Genomic DNA, 10372 nt, shown 5'->3' with positions numbered 1-10372 from the left:
TCCATTAGTTTTTATGCTGAAACGCCGCACAAGACAAAGACCCTGATGTTTTTCAATAATTAATAACTGTACCTAACCTTATCAATAACATTTAAATGACCTTAAATTCTAATTGCGGCCATTTTAACATTTTAAGAAAATTATAATACCTAACTATACAGTTAATAAATTCAATCAGCAAAAGCATATCAGAACATAGCATGAACATTGAAAAACGTTTAGGATGAAGTAGCCCAAGAAATGGAAACGAATAAAGGGGCAATAAACAGGGGAGAATCGTGAATATATGGGGGACCTGGGATAACCCTTCTTGGGGGCTAAGTTAACTTATGAAACTAACTACCATTTTGTTAAAACAATATTTTGTTTAATGATAGAAAAAAAATTGGGACAATTGTTTGTAGTTGTGTTATATAAATTATAAATTTATTTACATCATTTTTTTATTTGCTAAACTTGCAATAGTATTTATTGTCTTCAATGGTAACCGGGGGCCTTTATATCCACGGGGCCATCAGCTGCAGCCCGAAAAGTCCAATCCAACTCTGGAAATAATTCAAAACGGATTGGGGTTGATGTTGTCGAAATGTATTTTACTTAGAAGTGTAGCTGTATCATACCGAAAGAAAGGATGTTTACACTTATAAAATTACCAGTTGAGACCAAAATGTTTTTGGATAGGTATAAAAGAAATTTGTGATATTTGCAATTTTTAGTAGGCAGACTTGCAAAAGCAACAGTATTTATCAGTAACTAGTGACCCGCCCCAGCTTCGCACGGGTGCAATGCTGATACTAAATATATTTTTGTTTTGTTTAGATTATTATCGAAAAGGGGAAATCTTCAAGAGATACCCCCTGAACATACTAAATATACTACAGAATGTCTTTATATACAACATTCACAGTTTTTTTGTCATTAGACAATACAAACCGGTACCGCCGCAACCGCTATGTCCCTGCATTTTAAATCCGTAATATCTCCGAAAATATTCATTTAAATTACATACTGTAAAGGGTCATATTGATCTATATTAAATGCACAATGTATTTAAAAGTACTTAATTGGATAAGAATTAATGCTATATTGCCTACAATCGCTTCGTAAATAAGCCATTTTTGCTCATAAAAAGTAAAGGATAAAAATGGTTATTGTGGGTTATCCCTAAGAGATAGACATATACCATCCCGGACTTTTTTGTAGACCGTTTTAAAATGTACAATACTGTAGTATATTATTTTGATCTATCTCGTAGGGTTCAGCCAGCGTTTGCAATGTAAGCGCAAAAAATGTGTTTATTTACGACATCACATTAGAAACCTCTACAATTATCATTGTTTCCCTACTATATTATGCATGTATTATATATATCAACCTTCCTCTTGAATCACTCTATCTTTTAAAAAAAACGCATCAAAATCCGTTGCGTAGTTTTAAAGATTTAAGCATACATAGGGACAGACAGCGGGAAAGCGACTTTGTATTATACTATTTAGTGATTAAACTTTTAACCGCCTTGTTGTCCTGACATCAGCTGTTTTTCATTAAGTAAAGAAATTTTGCTAATTTCACAATTGGAATTTAATCTACAGCAAAATTTTATCGAAGTTTCAAAATAATTAACGCATCCGGATTCGACAAGTTGATAGCAATGTAATCCTTCAGCACTCCTACAGTTTTAAAATTAATTACAGGCATTCGTAAACAGATCTCCTTATAGATATTAATTACGAATCTGTTTATTACTATTGTAGTATTAAAAAAATGGGAAACAGACAGGTGAAGTGGTTTGTTATAAATATTTCTCACGCCGCCGCTCTTTCATTGCAAGGACATCACGAAGTGCTTTATATTAAAGGTACAAAATCATACACTTATATAACAAGTGACACATTGTTTAAATAATTTTATTATTGTTATAAAAGAATGATGCATCAAGTTAGATTGCAAAACTTCCACATGGGCAATTATTTATCTCTGTCATTTTGCTAAACATATATATGTGTATAGATATACGTAGAACATATGATTCATATTTCGGGGCACACCCAACAATCTAGGATATCTACAATCTCGTAATTATGAATAATATTTAAATTTAACTACGCTCTGATTTAGTTTTGACAGGAAACATATAGATCTCATAATAATGAATAAAAGGCAGGTATTAAATATCAAGCAATAGACTAACATTTTAAACTTAAATATAATTAAATTTAATTTTAACATAACGTGGACAAAGACTGTTAGAAAAGTATAACAATTGTGTCGCCAGCTAATGAACCGAGGGGGTTCAGCTTTTTAGAACTCTTTCTCCCCCTTTTAATCACCCTCAGTCACACTTTCAACGACCCCCCTAGGAGATATTACGCCACAAACACTAACACATCCCCCTAGAAACGACTTCATCTGATTAAAAGTATATACAAGTGTATACAATCTCAATTAATAATTTTTGACTATTCAAGTTAAGAAAAAAGTTAAAATAAAATTGATGAAATGCGAACGTTACATTTCCTTAGACCCCGTTGTCATATTTCGTCACGCTAAGCAATACGAATCCCTTGTCGTTATTTGCGAACAATTTTATGAACGACTCCTAAACTAGAACAACAAAGGAGTACCTAGCTATTTTAGTTCATATAATTACGCCTAAAATTATTAATAATTGAATAAAAATAAAAATATACTATCAGGTACAAACTAGGGTACTATATATTGTATCTATAGTATTTCCATTTACTGATTTTAAAGTTATCTTATATTTCTGCTCAGTGACTACAATTTCATCAAGAAATGGTGGATGTGCCGGGTTATAAATTTGGATTATTTTATTCATCAGTTCTGGATACCCTTTTGAATAATAATAGAGACTAAAACTATGGGAAAACAATAAATTCTATAAAAAGGATCTAAGATAACCCAAATGAAACATCTTACATTGGATCCACACTCATTGGGGCCACGAAAAAGACCTTATGCATGGGGCCCCTGACGCTCAATATCCTCCACTGAGCTCAAGCCAAATTTCTGTAGTACAAATTCAACAGGGTGTCGTAAGGTGACATGTGTAGATGTTTATCAAATCATAGGAACTACAGAACGTCGTTAGATGAAATGAGTTTTTACGTTTTATCGAAGGAAATGTTTGACAATTTTAAATTAGTTTTAACCAATATGCGCAAAATTTCACTCCTTAGGGTGGCTCAAGTCAATTTAAAAATGCATGATATAAACGCGGTAGTGTGTCTAAGGGTGACATGAATTTTGACATAAACCTGTTCCTGGGAGAGGCAAGGAAATGATTCATAATTTCCTGTCCTTATTCATCATCATCATAAGGTCGTCAGTCTTAAGTCGGACATGCACCTCCACTTTTTCCTTTCTTTAGCTAATCTTCGCATTTCTCAAAAACTGGAACATCCTGAACTATTTGTGAACAATAATCTAATCTGCACAGATTTACCTCTATTCCTCATAAGACCTGTTTCTGCTTATAATATATCTCTAACTAGCTCTTCATGCCTGAGAAGGTGCCCTACCTCATCTATTGACTTCCGTAGTGATCTCTGTTCTCCTATTCTTCCTAATATCTCCTCATTTCTAACCTCCTCTATCCACGGTATCCTCATCCTTCGTGTGTAATACCACATTTCTAACCTTATCTTTTCCGCCGCGTCCACCATCCATGTTTGGCACCCGTACAGCTCCAAACACACACCTTCAACAGTCTTTTCCTTATTAAATATTTTCAAATTTGGAGTGGTTTAAACTGATTTATATTTATAGTGACGTACATTTTGACAAAACTGTGTTCTTCCCAAATAGATGAAAACGATTCATAATTTTGAGTTTTTGATAACCAATTTTCAGTTTTAGACATGCGAAAGTTTGCTCTTTACAATAGTTCAAAAGTGATTTTGCGAAATCAAAGAAAATTATTCGTAATTTCTAATCCTTTTTAATTAATATTCAAATATGGGTGCTCGTAATTTCAGTAGTCAAAAGAGAATAATTTAAAGTTGGGCACTTGCGAATCGAGAACCTGGAATCTCTAGTGCTGTCTAAATACAATTTTAAATCGATATAAATACTAATTTTACCCATAGTTGGTGTAATATGTCACAGAGTGTAACTACATATTTATGTACCGGTATCTATCTTCCTCCAATGGAACATTTGTTTTATTATTATGTAATCAAACGAGATCAATTTAATTCGTGCGTTTATTAATCTGTAAATAATTACAAAAAATACAAAGTCTTTCTTTATGAAAAACAAAAACAGTTCCAATAACGTAATATTGTATATCGAGTATACTCTAGAAAAAAATAAATACATACATATGTAAATCCAGAATATGAGCATTTTGAGAGAAACTTACATCTGAGTCAATCTTCATTATCTTCTTTAATAAATGGGATTAACAATACATTGCACACTTTATAAACTAATTCAATTATGTCGATCGTTATTGACTTGCTCTAAGTTTATGTATTGTCTCACTAGTCTGGAAATTTCGTGGGCTTGTTCGGTTTGCAACCTGGTCACTTTCTGTTGAAGTAGATTTCCACATTTCATATCAAGAAACAGGGCGCCATCTTCTGATCGTACTTTCCTCGTTGAAATTACTTCGGCAAAAGGCCAGTGATGGACAGTTTCGTGGGTTGCCATGTCCAAGAAGTGAACACCATTCTTGTTCAACGCCAAAATATACTCTTGCCAGTGGTCAATGTCTCCAATTACACGTTTAACGGCAAAGAAGGAGCTTCCAAACAACGGCCAATTGCTGAGAACCTGCAGAACTCGATGTTTTGCCCTTGGAAGCGATAGTCCTGCCGCCTGGCCCCAAGAGGTTTGAACAAGTGCCAACCATTGGGGTGGTCTCGGTTCTCTTATAGCCAAAACGGGTTTAGGAAGCAGAAACTTCACTTCCTTTAAACTTGGGGAATGTGTTAAGTCAGCTGATCTGTGAAGAAGAGCTGCCACCAGAGCTATATCTCTGACGGCGCTCGGAGAAAGATTTGGGGCCCCAAGTTTAAGTAAAAGTCCTTCTAGATAGTCTGGAGCCACTTGGTTGAACAGTACCTCTGTGTAGAGTGGACTTGTGTCATGTTTCAGAGGATAGTACCAAACCGATCTACAGAATATGAGATAAAAGGGTTGGCCGGCTTTTTGGAGTTCTGTGGTAACATCAAGTATATATTCATCGGCAGCCAATGGCATTGTGAAGGCATCTCCTTGAACTATACAATATAAACTGAACTCTTGTTGCTCCTCAATGTTGGTAATTCCAATTACGTTACAAAGTTCTGCTATCACATCTGCAACAACCGTACTGCACCTGAAATTATAAAATATAAAAATTATTGACACCCAACATAGGGGTAATTTCGGATGATTTACCTGGTGTTGACTACCCGTTCTGCGCCCCCAGGAAGTCGATAAATTTGCCTTCGGGCGCTTCTTCCAGCACTTACAGCAGTCACTTCTTCAACCGACGGAACGTTCTTCCTACCTCCACATCTTTGGGTTTTTCTGAGATTGGAAAGACAGACCGCGGCTGTTCCATGGCAAATTCGTCGACGATCGGATGCTGCGCTGGAGAGATGTTCCATCAGATACGGCTTTAACGTTTCGGAACAGGCAAAATAAGCGGCCACTACCGAAAGGAGTCGCCAAGCTCTTTGGCATGAGTCTGGATTGTCAGATTTGTTACTCGTTGTTTGTTTCATCAGTTGACAGTAGACTTCGTCTCTTAATTGGATGTGCTTGTGACAATGCTGAAAAGGAAGTACTTTACTGTTTATTGAAATAGTTTACAAGAACATTTAGATTAAATAAAACGAGGAACAATAAAAGAAGTAGTTTATTGACCAGGTGTGAGGATACGTTCTTGTTCTTGAATACCGATTTCTCTTCCAATTGGTAAACTGGAATTGCTTTATGTGACCACCTCATTATACCGAATAAGGAGACTACAGCAAGGTAAATGCAACAACAACCTACCATTACAACTTGTTTTGAAGATAACAGAATATCTTATAGTTCATCATAATCATTAAACCCGATATGTCTTCTAATTATTCCTTTTGGTATAGTTATACTTCAAAAATATTAGACATCCTCTGTCGTCCTGAGGAATTATTGTTCTCCAATTCACTAATTATAATTATTTCTGTAGGAATTGAAATTGTTGACTTACCATTAATACCGTGTAGACACATTTGACTTCTGTCATATCGGAGGTGAACGGGAGGTCTCCACAGTATCTCAATATACATTCAAAACATTCACATGCTAATGGAGTTAATTCTGGATCGTCTAATCTTAAAAGGGGTCCGTCCAATGGCGTATTTTGCCATTTAATTAAATCCGTAAGTTGTCTCCATGTCCAATCTTTGTGTTTGTCCTTTGATTTTGTTGGATTTTCTATCAATCTAAATATATTACACATTTTAATCAAAATCACATTTATTCCAATATCATACTGGATGGAAGTGAGGACAATGGAGAAGTGCAGAAATGGAAAGTCAGGAAAAAAATTTCTTCATTCTTTAGTAATTTCTGTAGTATAAAGGAAAAGTTGTAATGATCAAGTTGGGAAAGCACTCACTCTGAGCCTTGCCGAAATCGTTGCATGGCGAATTGAAGCAGAGAATATTTTCCAGAAGGTGGTACCGGACTCGTTGATGGTGATTGTGGTCTTTCATGATGGTTTCTTTGGGGACTGAGATGCCTTTCCGGTGATCTGGAATTAACTTCTCGAATGCGTTCAGGTTTTTCTACTGCTAAACTTTTATGGGGCGGCGAACTTGCTTTGGCTTGAACCTGTAACAAGATAAAGAATCGAACTTACAGTATAGTTAAGCATTTTGATGAATACCAAATGGAAGTTAATTGGTTTAATTTTTTTTTTGTTTTAGGTACAATTGTTTCTCATAATTTACTTCAGATATACCCATATTAGACGATTATCTTCTCTTTTACTTTCTCTTCTTTCTCTTAATGGAAACAAGTATGAACATCTACTATGGAATTTAGGCGTGAAATGAAGCAATTTAATAACTGTTAGTAATGAGGAGCTCACAGCAATAAATTTGTTGAAATTCTTACTATAAGAGGTATTATGTATATATTTTTAAACAAGTGTCTCGGTTTATGCACTTTAGCATCTGTTAAAGTTCACTATACATCAAGCGATGCAAATGAAGGCGTTTCAAAAGAGGACGTGAAAAAAAGAAATTACCAGCCTATAACTTTTTCTAGAACGCTTTGCCTTTGCTAGTTTCTAGTTGAAACGTTTTGATGGAAAAGGGGAAAAACATGTAAAATATTTCATATACCTAAGTATTGGTACCTTCAAATCCTGATAGGAAGTCACCTATATCGTCAGAGATGGCTTTAATAAATGCCTTATTTCTTATGACTTATAACGAGAACTAACTTAATATTGTAGTTGAAGAAAAACATGTTCTTGCATGCAATCAAACCACAAATGTAAATTTGTACGTGCAATATTGTTTTGTTGAAAGATTTACCATTATGTTCAGACTATAGACTTCTTCTTCATCATCTAATCTATAAGTAAAGAACTGTTTTCCATATCTTTTTTCAAAATTTTAGGTTCAGTAGTTTCAGCGATAAGGGGGAGGGGTAAATGGGCAATTTTCACCTATTTTCCTAAATAACATTAAAACTATTTATATTAAAATTATAAAAAAAAATGTATTTGAGACCCTTACCGCAAGCCCTTTCATTTGTTATGTCACACGGTACAGTTTTTAATTTCCTATTGGCCCCCCAGAAATGACCCCCATGTTCAAAATTAATTTATTTACGTTATGCGTCCGTGTTTGGGCCACAGAAATTCATATGTGTATTAAATTTCAACTTAATTGGTCCTGTAGATTCGGAGCAAATTGACTGTGATTGATGGACAGACAGACACACGAGTAATCCTATAAGAGTTCCGTTTTTTATTCGGACATACGGAACCCTAAAAAACCTGGCCTAAAACTTCAAATAATTCTTGGAATATTTATGAATAGCTGTTAAACTATTTCAAATATTTGATAATAATTATTCAGTGATAAGTATCAGTAAAGCCGTTAACAGAACGTTAAAGGAGGTAAACGCATTACGTTTAATTAGAATATTTACATATACTTACTTCTTATTATTAGTACTTAGTTATGCGTAAAGACGTAACTGGAAATTGTAACCGTATTATTTAATAAACATGATTAGCATTATTAACTGTAAACTGAAATTTAAAATTTATTTGGATTGCTTATTAATAAAATTATTCAAAATTACAATCCTGTATAATTCTACTTATATGTACTTGGTCCATAATAATATATTAATAGCGGTTAATGCCATTTGTGCCTTTTTCTCTGTTATTTTCGTTAGCTATAGAGAGACAACTTGTAGGTGTTCTCAATCAAAAATTGTATAGTTGACAGTAATATTTCTAATGCAATGTTTTCTTATAGCAAAATTCCAATTTTACAATAAGCAATTACAGAAGATAATAGCGACGAATTATACTTTTCCCATGTAACCCCCTTCCATAGGAACTTTTAAAAATTAATTACCAAGATAACAAGAAGTAATTAACGTGGTGGTAGTGTGACGATAGGGCACCATTGACGTCGACTACATTCGACTTAATAGTTTAAAAATTACTAAAATATACTCAAAATACTTTTAGCTAAAAGTACTTATTAGTATCAGTCTTTATAATTTTTGAAAAGAAGCTACAAGACAAACCAGAAATGTTTCTAAACATTAGCTAAAACGTCAAGTAGAATTTTCAAATTTACCTAGTTTATTTGAATATTTTGTATCGATGGTATAGAAATTGGAAGAGAGGGCAGGGGGCGTTTTGATAACAACAAACGACATTTTTGTCACATTTTAGGAAATCTATTAAAACATATCCCCCAGATTCAAAACATTATTTTTCCAAAAATCTTATCATTACTGTATGTAGGCTTTCAGTCGATATCCAATTAACAATCTTTAAATTAATGAGAATATACGTAAGACACGCATTTATTTATTTAAATTATTATCATAATTATTATTTATCAATTTTTAAAGTATCAAAAATAACTGTATGAAAATGTACACATTTTCTAATTTACAAAAGTGTTTTTGTTGTTACGGAATAATTGTTTTCTATTAAATAATATTAAATAACTTCGTTCAAATAAAATGCAGGTAATTTAATGTAATTTATCATAGCAGTCTATTTCTGTCGATTGTTGTTGGCCAGTTAAATTCGTTTTTTAATCGAGTAACATCGTGTATCTGAACAAAGCTTTTATTTTCCTTCTTTGTCTATCAAGAAGGTTAACATACTGTCGTTCCTTTATTATCTTGTTGTTTGCGATGAAGAGTTTCACGGATTCCAGTTTTTATGGCATTTTTTTTGAGAGCGATAAGAGACGCGAACGTACACGCGCATAACAAAAGAATATGCTTTCACTCGCAGTCGGCTGCCGTCAAAGAAATATTCGCATGGCCGACGTCGTATATGGTAAGTATTATATTTAATTAATTAAAACAATTACAGATTAGCAAGTTATAAGAATAAGTTAATACAATATAATATATAAAATCACACATTTAAGTACTTATGTGAAAACAATTAATCTCATTAGAATGCGGTAAGATATATTTAAAGCATAATTTGGTGTTTACGGGTATTTATAAAAGGAATACTTGATTTCAATTACGTTTTAAGAAACAAACAAAATTATTTCATCTGTCATAATAAATCATAAGTAGTAATATTCATTTGTTAATTTTGTTATTGTTTGAAATGATACTTTTGCTACTTTGATACAATAAAATTATTATGAATGTTAAAAATATAACACGTTCTTGCATGTATTTATTTAATTCGTCAGATAAAATATATATTTTTGGATTTGTGTTGAGGTATATGTATTAAAAACTTTTATCTTTTATAGGGCATTTCCTTCAGTAAAATGAAAATGAAAAGGTACTGTCTGCGAACAATTTGGCTAGCCGAGGTGTTACAATATGAGGTAAATAGGTAATTAATTTATACATTGACCTTTAGGGACGACGTACATACATATACATATATGTTTAATATGTACTTAATTTATATTAACGTTACAATATAGAAATATGGAGTAAAAATATAAAATAATAGTTGGGGTGGAGAGAACTTCCAGGTTTTTCTTATTTTTACTCATAATAGAGTAGTTTGAAAAAATATTACGTACTTAAATAACATTTTCTAATTAAAATTATTTTAGATATCAGAATTAAAAATATTTTTATAGATTTTCTTTCTTCTACTTTAACCAATTGTAGTTATTGTTCAAATGTA

General features: G+C 33.0%; 1 protein-coding gene and 1 long non-coding RNA gene across 2 annotated transcripts in view; one reads left to right on the top strand and one right to left on the bottom strand.

The window, feature by feature from the left end:
- Positions 1-4212: 4212 nt before the first annotated feature.
- The window catches only part of LOC108737802 (unconventional myosin-XV), a 72606-nt gene continuing 66446 nt past the window's right edge, over positions 4213-10372 (bottom strand). Inside the window, exons 17-20 of the mRNA XM_025980620.1 lie at positions 6617-6831; positions 6206-6440; positions 5407-5783; positions 4213-5344 (exon numbers count right to left, since the gene is read on the bottom strand). Coding sequence (XP_025836405.1) covers positions 4456-5344; positions 5407-5783; positions 6206-6440; positions 6617-6831 — 1716 coding nt within the window. The 3' untranslated portion in view covers positions 4213-4455. The remainder of the gene's footprint in view (positions 5345-5406; positions 5784-6205; positions 6441-6616; positions 6832-10372) is intronic.
- The window catches only part of LOC112906461, a 20905-nt gene continuing 19784 nt past the window's right edge, over positions 9252-10372 (top strand). The window contains exons 1-2 of the long non-coding RNA XR_003232369.1: positions 9252-9547; positions 9984-10061. This is a non-coding gene — a long non-coding RNA (uncharacterized LOC112906461). The remainder of the gene's footprint in view (positions 9548-9983; positions 10062-10372) is intronic.

The sequence above is a fragment of the Agrilus planipennis genome, unplaced genomic scaffold (assembly GCF_000699045.2).
Source record: "Agrilus planipennis isolate EAB-ADULT unplaced genomic scaffold, Apla_2.0 scaffold3, whole genome shotgun sequence".
Lineage (NCBI taxonomy): Eukaryota > Metazoa > Arthropoda > Insecta > Coleoptera > Buprestidae > Agrilus > Agrilus planipennis.
The sequence above is the reverse complement of the archived record's forward strand: the minus strand, read 5'-3'. Positions and strand labels throughout refer to the sequence as shown.